Consider the following 17,288-nt stretch of genomic DNA (forward strand, 5'->3'; position numbering starts at 1 on the left):
TGAGTCGATGTGCAGGGGTACGAGGTAATAACTTGGCTATATACATGGGGTACCAGTACTGAGTCGATGTGCAGGGGTACGAGGTAATAACTTGGCTATATACATGGGGTACCAGTACTGAGTCGATGTGCAGGGGTACGAGGTAATAACTTGGCTATATACATGGGGTACCAGTACTGAGTCGATGTGCAGGGGTACGAGGTAATAACTTGGCTATATACATGGGGTACCAGTAATAACTTGGCTATATACATGGGGTACCAGTACTGAGTCGATGTGCAGGGGTACGAGGTAATTGAGGTAGATAGATATGTTCATACATTTTGTTACGTTACAGTCTTATTCTAAAATGGATTAAATTGTTGTTTTTACTCATCAATCTACAGACAATACCCCATAATGACGAAGCAAAAACAGGTTTTTCGAAATGTTTAGCAAATTTATAAATCCTTTAACTGAAATATCACATAAGTATTCAGACCCTTTACTCAGTACTTTGTTTAAGCACCTTTGGCAGCGATTACAGCCTCAAGTCTTCTTGGGTATGACGCTAAATCAAATCAAATCAAATGTATTTATATAGCCCTTCGTACATCAGCTGATATCTCAAAGTGCTGTACAGAAACCCAGCCTAAAACCCCAAAACAGCAAGCAATGCAGGTGTAGAAGCACGGTGGCTAGGAAAAACTCCCTAGAAAAGGCCAAAACCTAGGAAGAAACCTAGAGAGGAACCAGGCTATGTGGGGTGGCCAGTCCTCTTCTGGCTGTGCCGGGTGGAGATTATAACAGAACATGGCCAAGATGTTCAAATGTTCATAAATGACCAGCATGGTCGAATAATAATAAGGCAGAACAGTTAAAACTGGAGCAGCAGCACGGCCAGGTGGACCGGGGACAGCAAGGAGTCATCATGTCAGGTAGTCCTGGGACATGGTCCTAGGGCTCCGGTCAGTTGAAACTGGAGCAGCAGCACGGCCAGGTGGACTGGGGACAGCAAGGAGTCATCATGTCAGGTAGTCCTGGGGCACGGTCCTTGGGCTCAGGTCATCCGAGAGAGAGAAATAAAGAGAGAAGGAGAGAATTAGAGAACACACACTTAGATTCACACAGGACACCGAATAGGACAGGAGAAGTACTCCAGATATAACAAACTGACCCTAGCCCCGACACATAAACTATTGCAGCATAAATACTGGAGGCTGAGATGAGAACCTTTCCAACATATACCAACTGGTACGTTGTAATCTTTGCCCAGTCTGTCCATAAATTAACTTGCATCATGGCACGAAGTCTTCTCACATGATAGCTTCATTTTATTTAATTTTTAAAAATATATTTTATATACAGTGCCTTGCGAAAGTATTCGGCCCCCTTGAACTTTGCAACCTTTTGCCACATTTCAGGCTTCAAACATAAAGATATAAAACTGTATTTTTTTTGTGAAGAATCAACAACAATTGGGACACAATCATGAAGTGGAACGACATTTATTGGATATTTCAAACTTTTTAACAAATCAAAAACTGAAAAATTGGGCGTAGAAAAATGACAGATTATACAAAGACCTTAAAATGAACACACATATTGATTGTTTTAACAGCTTTCTGATTAGAAGAATGTAGAATAGTCTTAAGGTCTTAATGTACTGCTCGAATTCTTATAGAAAAGACGGAACAGTGTTTTTTTATTAGTGAATTTACATGTATTTTCCATTAGCACAATTAGATTTATGAGCTAAAATAGTTTAAAACCGAGCAACATATTCTCCCATAAAAAAACTAAAGTCATCAAGAATATTAACAATTATAAAACTGTGAATATCTTTCCATAATTGTTTTACATGTAGACAACGTAGACAATGTAGACAATGCCAAAATAAATTAACTGTTTCTGGCTGCTCAACACAAAAAGTACAATCAATGTTAATGTCTTTTTTGGAGTTTCTTCAGGTAATGATTCGACAGGGTCATACTTATGGATCATTCTGAAAGAGACCTCTTTGACCTTGTTAACAAGAAAATATTTGTGTGGTAATAACCAGACTTTTTCCCAACAGATATTAGTGACCAATGTATTCCAGTAAGTTGTGACATAAGGATTGGATACAATCTCCCTTTGAAATAAAGCAGGTATAGATCTGTTGTTCTGAGGAGTGAAGAGAAACATATTTTCCCTATTGGAGAGTCAACTGGATTAAGGAGGGAAGGTCAACAAGGTGAGGTCTGGCTACACCTCTAAATAACATGAGAGTTCCAGATAGAACAGCATCAGAGACTATGGAGAACTCTCTAGGGGGAAGGTCAACAAGGTGAGGTCTGGCTACACCTCTAAATAACATGAGAGTTCCAGATGGAACAGCATCAGAGACTATGGAGAACTCTCTAGGGGGAATGTCAACAAGGTGAGGTCTGGCTACACCTCTAAATAACATGAGTTCCAGATGGAATAGCATCAGAGACTATGGAGAACTCTCTAGGAGGACAGGTCAACAAGGTGAGGTCTGGCTACACCTCTAAATAACATGAGTTCCAGATGGAATAGCATCAGAGACTATGGAGAACTCTCTAGGGGGCAGGTCAACAAGGTGAGGTCTGGTTACACCTCTAAATAACATGAGTTCCAGATAGAATAGCATCAGAGACTATGGAGAACTCTCTAGGAGGGTAGGTCAACAAGGTGAGGTCTGGTTACACCTCTAAATAACATGAGAGTTCCAGATGGAATAGCATCAGAGACTATGGAGAACTCTCTAGGAGGGCAGGTCAACAAGGTGAGGTCTGGTTACACCTCTAAATAACATGAGAGTTCCAGATGGAATAGCATCAGAGACTATGGAGAACTCTCTAGGAGGGCAGTTCAACAAGGTGAGGTCTGGTTACACCTCTAAATAACATGAGAGTTCAGATGGAATAGCATCAGAGGCTATGGAGAACTCTCTAGGAGGGTAGGTCTAGAAGGTGAGGTCTGGTTACACCTCTAAATAACATGAGAGTTCCAGATGGAATAGCATCAGAGACTATGGAGAACTCTCTAGGAGGGTAGGTCTAGAAGGTGAGGTCTGGTTACACCTCTAAATAACATGAGAGTTCCAGATGGAATAGCATCAGAGACTATGGAGAACTCTCTAGGAGGGAATGTCAACAAGGTGAGGTCTGGTTACACCTCTAAATAACATGAGTTCCAGATGGAATAGCATCAGAGACTATGGAGAACTCTCTAGGAGGGCAGGTCAACAAGGTGAGGTCTGGTTACACCTCTAAATAACATGAGAGTTCCAGATGGAATAGCATCAGAGACTATGGAGAACTCTCTAGGAGGGCAGGTCAACAAGGTGAGGTCTGGTTACACCTCTAAATAACATGAGAGTTCCAGATGGAATAGCATCAGAGACTATGGAGAACTCTCTAGGAGGGCAGGTCAACAAGGTGAGGTCTGGCTGCACCTCTAAATAACATGAGAGTTCCAGATGGAATAGCATCAGAGACTATGGAGAACTCTAGGAGGGCAGGTCTAGAAGGTGAGGTCTGGTTACACCTCTAAATAACATGAGAGTTCCAGATGGAATAGCATCAGAGGCTATGGAGAACTCTCTAGGAGGGAATGTCAACAAGGTGAGGTCTGGTTACACCTCTAAATAACATGAGAGTTCCAGATGGAATAGCATCAGAGACTATGGAGAACTCTCTAGGAGGGTAGGTCAACAAGTTGAGGTCTGGTTACACCTCTAAATAACATGAGAGTTCAGATGGAATAGCATCAGAGACTATGGAGAACTCTCTAGGAGGGCAGGTCAACAAGTTGAGGTCTGGTTACACCTCTAAATAACATGAGAGTTCCAGATGGAATAGCATCAGAGACTATGGAGAACTCTCTAGGAGGGTAGGTCAACAAGGTGAGGTCTGGTTACACCTCTAAATAACATGAGAGTTCCAGATGGAATAGCATCAGAGACTATGGAGAACTCTCTAGGAGGGCAGGTCAACAAGGTGAGGTCTGGTTACACCTCTAAATAACATGAGTTCCAGATGGAATAGCATCAGAGACTATGGAGAACTCTCTAGGAGGGCAGGTCAACAAGGTGAGGTCTGGTTACACCTCTAAATAACATGAGTTCCAGATGGAATAGCATCAAAAACTATGGCCAACTCTCTAGGTGTTACAGGGATATTGTAACAAGATAAAAATTCCTCATAATTGAGTAACAATCCTTCTACATTAAACAGTTGACTCACCAGCAGGATATGATTATTGAACCAGTTCGTAAAAAATAAAGTGGGGAAAAAACATGTTTATATACTTGCCTATGAAAAGCAGATCATTTTGCAGGAATCTTATCAATGTTACATGATAGCTTCATTGTTCATCAATTTGCGACAAGCACGACATCACAGAGTTTCTAAACCCAGAAGCGTAACATCGCGAGATTTATGAGAACGCTTGTGAAACAGACCATGCTGGTGTTTGGGGTTTGAGAAGTCAATGAGAGAAGTGAAACAATTCGTCCTTAGTTGTGCCTTTAGATTAGGAGAAAATTAACAACTTACATTCGAGACAATTTCTTAAATCGTTGAACATGTTCTTACTCCAACCTCGTGAAAGTGATACACTGACACGTTTTCATTTGTTTAAAAAAACACATTTATATCGAAGGAGTGCCTTTGATTTTTGACGGTTGGCACATGCGCAGTTCATCGGGATACGAACGTGAGACGCGATGACGTCCTTTTACACATGAGCGTCGCCTAAAAGCCTTATAAGGGATTTCTATTGGATAAACCGTTTTAGCCTCTCCATACTGTACTGTCTTTGCACTTTTGATTTGCTGACTGGCAACTTGACTTCCTCTTAGTGAAACATCAACAAATGTCAACTAGGTTCCTCCTTCCTACTCACAGCTGCATCATGCGACTGCAGCCTACAGATCACTTTATATAGACTATTCAGACAGGTTTTTCTGTAGAATCGTCCTGGCCACTGCAGATATGAGGTCTGGAGGATTCGTTTCGGTATCCAGACCGGTCATAACGTCCATCGTTCTCATCTTATCGCTCTATTGTTTTCATGTGTTTGCGCTCAAGTCGCAACTTTTGACGAGGCATGGCGGGGTTACAGATCTCAATGCTCAAGACACCGTCATCAACTATGAAACATGCTATTTTGACCAGAAGGTACGTTTCTTTTCGCTATAATAAATATCATAAAGTTTTTGACGGCTGTCATGATGTCTGTCAACAATCACTGTCTAGACAAGGAATGAGACTAATCAGCTTTGTAGATTATCAGGACATTCAAGCTATAGTCTAAACAAACACACACTGCATGTTTAGTTTATCTGACAGATAGATATGTTAAGAGCTTTAAAACTTTAACAAGTTTTAATAATGTTATAATAATAATGTTATAACGGTTGAGTTGATGCATTTATTTACCTGTGCAACAATTTGTTCAGTTATGTAGCTATGTTTTTGTAATGATTATTTAGCCCAATTTAAAATGTCTAGATTTTATAGTTATTTTTAGAGAATATATTATCTCATTCCACTATGGCCTTTGTCCACCAAGACATTGAAATTTAAATAGCATTGTTTATATTGATGCTTGTTGCCTAATTTACTATTGACCGTAGATTTTATTTGTTTGTGGTGAACTGAAAACTGCTTCGCTGGCTTTCCTTGTAGGATTTCCTTAATTCTCTGTGTACTTTAAATCACTTCTAAACTGTTTGGGTATTGTGTCTGCAGACAATCAGCGTATCCGCTCTGCTTCCTGGTAGGACGGGAAAGCCATCAATACACTGGGCTGTTTTCCTGCCAACACAACTCAATCCCTGCTGGCATCCTGCCCAGAGGAACTGCAGTGTCCTGCCATAAAAGTGAATTTAAAGTAGGCTACTATAGACTAAAGAACATCAAAGATCCTGGAGGTTACAGCTTTCCCCCAAAATTGCATGTGCTAAAGGTATAGGTAGCCTAGTGGTTCGAGCGTTGGACTAGTGACCGGAAGGTTGCAAGATCGAATCCCTATAGTTGACAAGGAACACATCTGTCGTTCTGTCCCTGAACAAGGCAGTTAACCCACTGTTCCTAGGGCATCATTGTAAATAAGAATTTGTTCTTAATTAACTGACTTGCCTGGTTAAATAAATATCTAAAAATGATTTGAACTCTACATATCCACGTTGTCAGGTTGTCCGTTATAGCTGTGGCTAGATAGCATTTTCAACTGTTTTGTTGATCGTTGTGATTCATGCGAGTTGAAATGCTTTCTTGTAACTCGTGATCTCAGAATTGCAACAAACATGTCATGATGCATTACCAATCAAATCAAGCTTTATTTATACAGCACATTTCAGACACGGAATCAAATCAAGCTTTATTTATACAGCACATTTCAGACACGGAATCAAATCAAGCTTTATTTATACAGCACATTTCAGACATGGAATCAAATCAAGCTTTATTTATACATCACATTTCAGACATGGAATCAAATCAAGCTTTATTTATACAGCACATTTCAGACACGGAATCAAATCAAGCTTTATTTATACAGCACATTTCAGACACGGAATCAAATCAAGCTTTATTTATACAGCACATTTCAGACACGGAATCAAATCAAGCTTTATTTATACAGCACATTTCAGACACGGAATCAAATCAAGCTTTATTTATACAGCACATTTCAGACACGGAATCAAATCAAGCTTTATTTATACAGCACATTTCAGACACGGGATCAAATCAAGCTTTATTTATACAGCACATTTCAGACATGGAATCAAATCAAGCTTTATTTATACAGCACATTTCAGACACGGAATCAAATCAAGCTTTATTTATACAGCACATTTCAGACACGGAATCAAATCAAGCTTTATTTATACAGCACATTTCAGACACGGAATCAAATCAAGCTTTATTTATACAGCACATTTCAGACATGGAATCAAATCAAGCTTTATTTATACAGCACATTTCAGACACGGAATCAAATCAAACTTTATTTATACAGCACATTTCAGACACGGAATCAAATCAAGCTTTATTTATACAGCACATTTCAGACACGGAATCAAATCAAGCTTTATTTATACAGCACATTTCAGACATGGAATCAAATCAAGCTTTATTTATACAGCACATTTCAGACATGGAATCAAATCAAGCTTTATTTATACAGCACATTTCAGACATGGAATCAAATCAAGCTTTATTTATACAGCACATTTCAGACACGGAATCAAATCAAGCTTTATTTATACAGCACATTTCAGACACGGAATCAAATCAAACTTTATTTATACAGCACATTTCAGACACGGAATCAAATCAAACTTTATTTATACAGCACATTTCAGACATGGAATTAAATGGAATGTGCTTCACAGGAAAAAATGAATAAGAAACCAATTAAAATAAAAACGGAAATATTTACTACACAACAAACACAAGATAAAAAACAATAACAATAACATCTGAAAAACTAAAAAGATCCCCAAGGAAAAGCAAAGCAAAAAAAGTGTGTTCACAGTTCCTGCCCCCCTCAGGTTCTCTGGCAGGCTGTTCCAGAGACTGGAGGCATAGTAACTAAAGGCTGGGGGCATAGTAACTAAAGGCTGGGAGCATAGTAACTAGAGGCTGGGGGCATAGTAACTAAAGGCTGGGGGCATAGTAACTAAAGGCTGGGGTAATAGTAACTAGAGGCTGGGGGCATAGTAACTAGAGACTGGAGGCATAGTAACTAGAGACTGGGGGCATAGTAACTAGAGGCTGGGGCATAGTAACTAGAGACTGGGGGCATAGTAACTAGAGACTGGAGGCATAGTAACTAAAGGCTGGGGCCATAGTAACTAGAGACTGGGGGCATAGTAACTAGAGACTGGAGGCATAGTAACTAAAGGCTGGGGCCATAGTAACTAGAGACTGGGGGCATAGTAACTAGAGACTGGAGGCATAGTAACTAAAGGCTGGGGGCATAGTAACTAAAGGCTGGGAGCATAGTAACTAAAGGCTGGGGGCATAGTAACTAAAGGCTGGGGGCGTAGTAACTAAAGGCTGGGGGCATAGTAACTAAAGGCTGGGGGCATAGTAACTAAAGACTGGGGTCATAGTAACTAGAGGCTGGGGGCATAGTAACTAAAGGCTGGGGCCATAGTAACTAAAGGCTGGGGGCATAGTAACTAGAGGCTGGGGCCATAGTAACTAAAGGCTGGGGGCATAGTAACTAAAGGCTGGGGTAATAGTAACTAGAGGCTGGGGGCATAGTAACTAGAGGCTGGGGGTATAGTAACTAGAGGCTGGGGCCATATTAACTAAAGACTGGGGGCATAGTAACTAAAGGCTGGGGAATAGTAACTAAAGGCTGGGGGCATAGTAACTAAAGACTGGGGGCATAGTAACTAAAGGCTGGGGGCATAGTAACTAAAGGCTGGGAGCATAGTAACTAAAGACTGGAGCTATAGTAACTAGAGGCTGGGGGCATAGTAGCTAGAGGCTGGGAGCATAGTAACTAAAGGCTGGGGGCATAGTAACTAGAGACTGGGGGCATAGTAACTAGAGACTGGGAGCATAGTAACTAAAGGCTGGGGGCATAGTACCTAAAGGCTGGGGGCATAGTAACTAGAGACTGGGGCATAGTAACTAAAGGCTGGGGGCATAGTAACTAGAGACTGGAGGCATAGTAACTAAAGGCTGGGAGCATAGTAACTAAAGGCTGGGGGCATAGTACCTAAAGGCTGGGGGCATAGTAAACTAGAGACTGGGGGCATAGTAACTAAAGGCTGGGGCCATAGTAACTAAAGGCTGGGAGCATAGTAACTAAAGGTTGGGGCCATAGTAACTAGAGACTGGAGGCATAGTAACTAGAGGCTGGGGGCATAGTAATTAGAGACTGGAGGCATAGTAACTAATGGCTGGGGGCATAGTAACTAGAGACTGGGGGCATAGTAACTAAAGCCTGGGGCCATAGTAACTAAAGGCTAGGGGCATAGTAACTAAAGGCTGGGGCCATAGTAACTAAAGGCTGGGGGCATAGTAACTAAAGGCTGGGGGCATAGTAACTAAAGGCTGGGGGCATAGTAACTAGAGGCTGGGGGCATAGTAACTAAAGGCTGGGGTCGCAGTAACTAGAGGCTGGGGGCATAGTAACTAGAGGCTGGGGTCGCAGTAACTAGAGGCTGGGGGCGCAGTAACTAGAGGCTGGGGGCGCAGTAACTAGAGGCTGGGGGCATAGTAACTAGAGGCTGGGGGCGTAGTAACTAGAGGCTGGGGTCGCAGTAACTAGAGGCTGGGGGCATAGTAACTAGAGGCTGGGGTCGCAGTAACTAGAGGCTGGGGTAATAGTAACTAGAGGCTGGGGTAATAGTAACTAGAGTCTGGGGTAATAGTAACTAGAGGCTGGGGGCATAGTAACTAGAGACTGGGGGCATAGTAACTAGAGGCTGGGGCCATATTAACTAAAGACTGGGGGCATAGTAACTAAAGGCTGGGGGCATAGTAACTAGAGACTGGGGGCATAGTAACTAGAGACTGGGAGCATAGTAACTAAAGGCTAGGGCATAGTAACTAAAGGCTGGGGCATAGTAACTAAAGACTGGAGGCATAGTAACTAAAGGCTGGGGGCATAGTAACTAAAGGCTGGGAGCATAGTAACTAAAGACTGGAGCTATAGTAACTAGAGGCTGGGGGCATAGTAGCTAGAGGCTGGGAGCATAGTAACTAAAGGCTGGGGGCATAGTAACTAGAGACTGGGGGCATAGTAACTAGAGACTGGGAGCATAGTAACTAAAGGCTTGGGGCATAGTAACTAAAGGCTGGGGGCATAGTAACTAGAGACTGGGGGCATAGTAACTAGAGACTGGAGGCATAGTAACTAAAGGCTGGGGCCATAGTAACTAAAGGCTGGGGGTATAGTAACTAAAGGCTGGGAGCATAGTAAGTAAAGGTTGGGGCCATAGTAACTAGAGACTGGAGGCATAGTAACTAGAGGCTGGGGGCATAGTAATTAGAGACTGGAGGCATAGTAACTAATGGCTGGGGGCATAGTAACTAGAGACTGGGGGCATAGTAACTAAAGCCTGGGGCCATAGTAACTAAAGGCTAGGGGCATAGTAACTAAAGGCTGGGGCCATAGTAACTAAAGGCTGGGAGCATAGTAACTAAAGACTGGGGGCATAGTAACTAAAGGCTGGGAGCATAGTAACTAAAGGCTGGGGGCATAGTAACTAAAGGCTGGGGTAATAGTAACTAGAGGCTGGGGGCATAGTAACTAGAGGCTGGGGGTATAGTAACTAGAGGCTGGGGGCTAGTAACTAGAGGCTGGGGGCTTAGTAACTAGAGGCTGGGGCTTAGTAACTAGAGGCTGGGGGCTTAGTAACTAGAGGCTGGGGGCATAGTAACTAGAGGCTGGGGGCATAGTAACTAGAGGCTGGGGTAATAGTAACTAGAGGCTGGGGTAATAGTAACTAGAGGCTGGGGTAATAGTAACTAGAGTCTGGGGTAATAGTAACTAGAGGCTGGGGGCATAGTAACTAGAGACTGGGGGCATAGTAACTAGAGTCTGGGGGCATAGTAACTAAAGCCTGGGGCCATAGTAACTAAAGGCTAGGGGCATAGTAACTAGAGACTGGGGCCATAGTAACTAAAGGCTAGGGGCATAGTAACTAGAGGCTGGGACCATAGTAACTAGAGGCTGGGGGTATAGTAACTAGATGCTGGGGTAATAGTAACGAGAGGCTGGGGTAATAGTAACGAGAGGCTGGGGGCATAGTAACTAGAGGCTGGGGGTATAGTAACTAGAGGCTGGGGGCATAGTAACTAGAGGCTGGGGGTATAGTAACTAGAGGCTGGGGGCTTAGTAACTAGAGGCTGGGGGCATAGTAACGAGAGGCTGGGGTAATAGTAACTAGAGGCTGGGGGCATAGTAACTAGAGGCTGGGGTAATAGTAACTAGAGGCTGGGAGCATAGTAACTAGAGGCTGGGGGCATAGTAACTAGAGGCTGGGAGCATAGTAACTAAAGGCTGGGGGCATAGTAACTAAAGGCTGGGGTAATAGTAACTAGATGCTGGTGTAATAGTAACTAAAGGCTGGGGTAATAGTAACTAAAGGCTGGGAGCATAGTAACTAAAGGCTGGGAGCATAGTAACTAAAGGTTGGGGGCATAGTAACTAGAGGCTGGGGGCATAGTAACTAGAGGCTGGGTGCATAGTAACTAGAGGCTGGGGGCATCGTAACTAGAGGCTGGGGGCATCGTAACTAGAGGCTGGGGGCATAGTAACTAGAGGCTGGGGGCATAGTAACTAAAGGCTGGGAGCATAGTAACTAGAGGCTGGAGGCATAGTAACTAAAGTCCGAGGGCATAGTAACTAAAGGCTGGGGCATAGTAACTAGAGGCTGGGGTAATAGTAACTAAAGGCTGGGGGCATAGTAACTAGAGGCTGGGGGCATAGTAACTAAAGGCTGGGGGCATAGTAACTAAAGGCTGGGGGCATAGTAACTAGAGGCTGGAGGCATAGTAACTAAAGGCCGAGGGCATAGTAACTAGAGGCTGGAGGCATAGTAACTAAAGACCGAGGGCATAGTAACTAGAGGCTGGGGTAATAGTAACTAGAGGCTGGCGTAATAGTAACTAGAGGCTGGGGTAATAGTAACTAGAGGTTGGGGGCATAGTAACTAAAGGCTGGGGTAATAGTAACTAGAGGCTGGGGTAATAGTAACTAAAGGCTGGGGGCATAGTAACTAGAGGCTGGGATAATAGTAACTAGAGGCTGGGAGCATAGTAACTAGAGGCTGGGGTAATAGTAACTAAAGGCTGGGGCATAGTAACTAGAGGCTGGGGGCATAGTAACTAAAGGCTGGGGGCATAGTAACTAGAGGCTGGAGGCATAGTAACTAAAGGCTGGGGGTATAGTAACTAGAGGCTGGAGGCATAGTAACTAAAGGCTGGGAGCATAGTAACTAGAGGCTGGGGGCATAGTAACTAAAGGCTGGGGTAATAGTAACTAAAGGCTGGGGGCATAGTAACTAGAGGCTGGGGGCATAGTAACTAGAGGCTGGGAGCATAGTAACTAAAGGCTGGGAGCATAGTAACTAGAGGCTGGGGTAATAGTAACTAAAGGCTGGGGGCATAGTAACTAGAGGCTGGGGGCATAGTAACTAGAGGCTGGAGGCATAGTAACTAAAGGCTGGGGGCATAGTAACTAGAGGCTGGAGGCATAGTAACTAAAGGCCGAGGGCATAGTAACTAGAGGCTGGAGGCATAGTAACTAAAGGCCGAGGGCATAGTAACTAGAGGCTGGGGTAATAGTAACTAGAGGCTGGCGTAATAGTAACTAGAGGCTGGGGTAATAGTAACTAGAGGTTGGGGGCATAGTAACTAAAGGCTGGGGTAATAGTAACTAAAGGCTGGGGGCATAGTAACTAGAGGCTGGGGGCATAGTAACTAGAGGCTGGGGGCATAGTAACTAAAGGCTGGGAGCATAGTAACTAGAGTCTGGAGGCATAGTAACTAGAGTCTGGAGGCATAGTAACTAAAGTCTGGAGGCATAGTAACTAAAGGCTGGGGGCATAGTAACTAGAAGCTGGGGAAATAGTAACTAAAGGCTGGGGGCATAGTAACTAAAGGCTGGGGGCATAGTAACTAAAGGCTGGGAGCATAGTAACTAGAGTCTGGAGGCATAGTAACTAGAGGCTGGGGGCATAGTAACTAAAGGCTGGGGGCATAGTAACTAAAGGCTGGGGGCATAGTAACTAAAGGCTGGGGTAATAGTAACTAGAGGCTGGGGTAATAGTAACTAAAGGCTGGGGTAATAGTAACTAAAGGCTGGGAGCATAGTAACTAAAGGCTGGGAGCATAGTAACTAAAGGTTGGGGGCATAGTAACTAGAGGCTGGGGGCATAGTAACTAGAGGCTGGGTGCATAGTAACTAGAGGCTGGGGGCATCGTAACTAGAGGCTGGGGGCATCGTAACTAGAGGCTGGGGGCATAGTAACTAGAGGCTGGGGGCATAGTAACTAAAGGCTGGGAGCATAGTAACTAGAGGCTGGAGGCATAGTAACTAAAGTCCGAGGGCATAGTAACTAAAGGCTGGGGGCATAGTAACTAGAGGCTGGGGTAATAGTAACTAAAGGCTGGGGGCATAGTAACTAGAGGCTGGGGGCATAGTAACTAGAGGCTGGAGGCATAGTAACTAAAGGCTGGGGGCATAGTAACTAGAGGCTGGAGGCATAGTAACTAAAGGCCGAGGGCATAGTAACTAGAGGCTGGAGGCATAGTAACTAAAGGCCGAGGCATAGTAACTAGAGGCTGGGGTAATAGTAACTAGAGGCTGGCGTAATAGTAACTAGAGGCTGGCGTAATAGTAACTAGAGGTTGGGGGCATAGTAACTAAAGGCTGGGGTAATAGTAACTAGAGGCTGGGGTAATAGTAACTAAAGGCTGGGGGCATAGTAACTAGAGGCTGGGATAATAGTAACTAGAGGCTGGGAGCATAGTAACTAGAGGCTGGGGTAATAGTAACTAAAGGCTGGGGGCATAGTAACTAGAGGCTGGGGGCATAGTAACTAAAGGCTGGGGGCATAGTAACTAGAGGCTGGAGGCATAGTAACTAAAGGCTGGGGGCATAGTAACTAGAGGCTGGAGGCATAGTAACTAAAGGCTGGGAGCATAGTAACTAGAGGCTGGGGGCATAGTAACTAAAGGCTGGGGTAATAGTAACTAAAGACTGGGGGCATAGTAACTAGAGGCTGGGGGCATAGTAACTAGAGGCTGGGGCATAGTAACTAAAGGCTGGGAGCATAGTAACTAGAGGCTGGGGTAATAGTAACTAGAGGCTGGGGGCATAGTAACTAGAGGCTGGGGGCATAGTAACTAGAGGCTGGAGGCATAGTAACTAAAGGCTGGGGGCATAGTAACTAGAGGCTGGAGGCATAGTAACTAAAGGCCGAGGGCATAGTAACTAGAGGCTGGAGGCATAGTAACTAAAGGCCGAGGGCATAGTAACTAGAGGCTGGGGTAATAGTAACTAGAGGCTGGCGTAATAGTAACTATAGGCTGGGGTAATAGTAACTAGAGGTTGGGGGCATAGTAACTAAAGGCTGGGGTAATAGTAACTAAAGGCTGGGGGCATAGTAACTAGAGGCTGGGGGCATAGTAACTAGAGGCTGGGGGCATAGTAACTAAAGGCTGGGAGCATAGTAACTAGAGTCTGGAGGCATAGTAACTAGAGTCTGGAGGCATAGTAACTAAAGTCTGGAGGCATAGTAACTAAAGGCTGGGGGCATAGTAACTAGAAGCTGGGGTAATAGTAACTAAAGGCTGGGGGCATAGTAACTAAAGGCTGGGGCATAGTAACTAAAGGCTGGGAGCATAGTAACTAGAGTCTGGAGGCATAGTAACTAGAGGCTGGGGGCATAGTAACTAAAGGCTGGGGTCATAGTAACTAAAGGCTGGGGCATAGTAACTAAAGGCTGGGGTAATAGTAACTAGAGGCTGGGGTAATAGTAACTAAAGGCTGGGGTAATAGTAACTAAAGGCTGGGAGCATAGTAACTAAAGGCTGGGAGCATAGTAACTAAAGGTTGGGGGCATAGTAACTAGAGGCTGGGGGCATAGTAACTAGAGGCTGGGTGCATAGTAACTAGAGGCTGGGGCATCGTAACTAGAGGCTGGGGCATTGTAACTAGAGGCTGGGGGCATAGTAACTAGAGGCTGGGGGCATAGTAACTAAAGACTGGGGTAATAGTAACTAGAGGCTGGGGTAATAGTAACTAAAGGCTGGGGTAATAGTAACTAAAGGCTGGGAGCATAGTAACTAAAGGCCGAGGGCATAGTAACTAAAGGCTGGGGGCATAGTAACTAGAGGCTGGGGTAATAGTAACTAGAGGCTGGGGGCATAGTAACTAGAGGCTGGAGGCATAGTAACTAAAGGCTGGGGCATAGTAACTAGAGGCTGGAGGCATAGTAACTAAAGGCCGAGGGCATAGTAACTAGAGGCTGGAGGCATAGTAACTAAAGGCCGAGGGCATAGTAACTAGGGGCTGGGGTAATAACTAGAGGCTGGCGTAATAGTAACTAGAGGCTGGGGTAATAGTAACTAGAGGCTGGGGTAATAGTAACTAAAGGCTGGGGGCATAGTAACTAGAGGCTGGGATAATAGTAACTAGAGGCTGGGAGCATAGTAACTAGAGGCTGGGGTAATAGTAACTAAAGGCTGGGGGCATAGTAACTAGAGGCTGGGGGCATAGTAACTAAAGGCTGGGGGCATAGTAACTAGAGGCTGGAGGCATAGTAACTAAAGGCTGGGGGTATAGTAACTAGAGGCTGGAGGCATAGTAACTAAAGGCTGGGAGCATAGTAACTAGAGGCTGGGGGCATAGTAACTAAAGGCTGGGGTAATAGTAACTAAAGGCTGGGGGCATAGTAACTAGAGGCTGGGGCATAGTAACTAGAGGCTGGGAGCATAGTAACTAAAGGCTGGGAGCATAGTAACTAGAGGCTGGGGTAATAGTAACTAAAGGCTGGGGGCATAGTAACTAGAGGCTGGGGCATAGTAACTAGAGGCTGGAGGCATAGTAACTAAAGGCTGGGGGCATAGTAACTAGAGGCTGGAGGCATAGTAACTAAAGGCCGAGGGCATAGTAACTAGAGGCTGGAGGCATAGTAACTAAAGGCCGAGGGCATAGTAACTAGAGGCTGGGGTAATAGTAACTAGAGGCTGGCGTAATAGTAACTAGAGGCTGGGGTAATAGTAACTAGAGACTGGGGCATAGTAACTAGAGGCTGGGGGCATAGTAACTAGAGGCTGGAGGCATAGTAACTAAAGGCTGGGGCATAGTAACTAGAGGCTGGAGGCATAGTAACTAAAGGCTGAGGGCATAGTAACTAGAGGCTGGAGGCATAGTAACTAAATGCTGGGAGCATAGTAACTAGAGGCTGGGGGCATAGTAACTAAAGGCTGGGGTAATAGTAACTAAAGGCTGGGGGCATAGTAACTAGAGGCTGGGGGCATAGTAACTAGAGGCTGGGAGCATAGTAACTAAAGGCTGGGAGCATAGTAACTAGAGGCTGGGGTAATAGTAACTAAAGGCTGGGGGCATAGTAACTAGAGGCTGGGGGCATAGTAACTAGAGGCTGGAGGCATAGTAACTAAAGGCTGGGGGCATAGTAACTAGAGGCTGGAGGCATAGTAACTAAAGGCCGAGGGCATAGTAACTAGAGGCTGGAGGCATAGTAACTAAAGGCCGAGGCATAGTAACTAGAGGCTGGGGTAATAGTAACTAGAGGCTGGCGTAATAGTAACTAGAGGCTGGGGTAATAGTAACTAGAGACTGGGGGCATAGTAACTAGAGGCTGGGGCATAGTAACTAGAGGCTGGAGGCATAGTAACTAAAGGCTGGGGGCATAGTAACTAGAGGCTGGAGGCATAGTAACTAAAGGCCGAGGGCATAGTAACTAGAGGCTGGAGGCATAGTAACTAAAGGCCGAGGGCATAGTAACTAGAGGCTGGGGTAATAACTAGAGGCTGGCGTAATAGTAACTAGAGGCTGGGGTAATAGTAACTAGAGGCTGGGGTAATAGTAACTAAAGGCTGGGGGCATAGTAACTAGAGGCTGGGATAATAGTAACTAGAGGCTGGGAGCATAGTAACTAGAGGCTGGGGTAATAGTAACTAAAGGCTGGGGGCATAGTAACTAGAGGCTGGGGGCATAGTAACTAAAGGCTGGGGGCATAGTAACTAGAGGCTGGAGGCATAGTAACTAAAGGCTGGGGGTATAGTAACTAGAGGCTGGAGGCATAGTAACTAAAGGCTGGGAGCATAGTAACTAGAGGCTGGGGGCATAGTAACTAAAGGCTGGGGTAATAGTAACTAAAGGCTGGGGGCATAGTAACTAGAGGCTGGGGCATAGTAACTAGAGGCTGGGAGCATAGTAACTAAAGGCTGGGAGCATAGTAACTAGAGGCTGGGGTAATAGTAACTAAAGGCTGGGGGCATAGTAACTAGAGGCTGGGGGCATAGTAACTAGAGGCTGGAGGCATAGTAACTAAAGGCTGGGGGCATAGTAACTAGAGGCTGGAGGCATAGTAACTAAAGGCCGAGGGCATAGTAACTAGAGGCTGGAGGCATAGTAACTAAAGGCCGAGGGGCATAGTAACTAGAGGCTGGGGTAATAGTAACTAGAGGCTGGCGTAATAGTAACTAGAGGCTGGGGTAATAGTAACTAGAGGTTGGGGGCATAGTAACTAAAGGCTGGGGTAATAGTAACTAAAGGCTGGGGCATAGTAACTA

General features: G+C 44.7%; 1 protein-coding gene and 1 long non-coding RNA gene across 3 annotated transcripts in view; both read left to right on the forward strand.

Annotated features, from left to right (window-relative positions):
• Positions 1–2,575: 2,575 nt before the first annotated feature.
• Positions 2,576–4,243, forward strand: LOC127908897 (uncharacterized). 2 transcript variants are annotated; one of them, XR_008068972.1, is made up of 5 exons: positions 2,576–3,042; positions 3,229–3,425; positions 3,612–3,789; positions 3,884–3,977; positions 4,070–4,243. It is a non-coding gene; the product is annotated as an uncharacterized LOC127908897 (long non-coding RNA). The 2 variants fall into 2 exon arrangements; XR_008068971.1 differs by lacking the exon at positions 3,612–3,789 and having other exon boundaries at positions 3,229–3,430; positions 3,804–3,977.
• Positions 4,244–4,905: 662 nt separating this feature from the next.
• The window catches only part of prcp (prolylcarboxypeptidase (angiotensinase C)), a 94,248-nt gene continuing 81,865 nt past the window's right edge, over positions 4,906–17,288 (forward strand). The window contains 1 exon segment of the mRNA XM_052468711.1: positions 4,906–5,168. Coding sequence (XP_052324671.1) covers positions 4,983–5,168 — 186 coding nt within the window. The 5' untranslated portion in view covers positions 4,906–4,982.

The sequence above is a fragment of the Oncorhynchus keta genome, chromosome 18 (genome assembly GCF_023373465.1).
Source record: "Oncorhynchus keta strain PuntledgeMale-10-30-2019 chromosome 18, Oket_V2, whole genome shotgun sequence".
Taxonomy (NCBI): domain Eukaryota; kingdom Metazoa; phylum Chordata; class Actinopteri; order Salmoniformes; family Salmonidae; genus Oncorhynchus; species Oncorhynchus keta.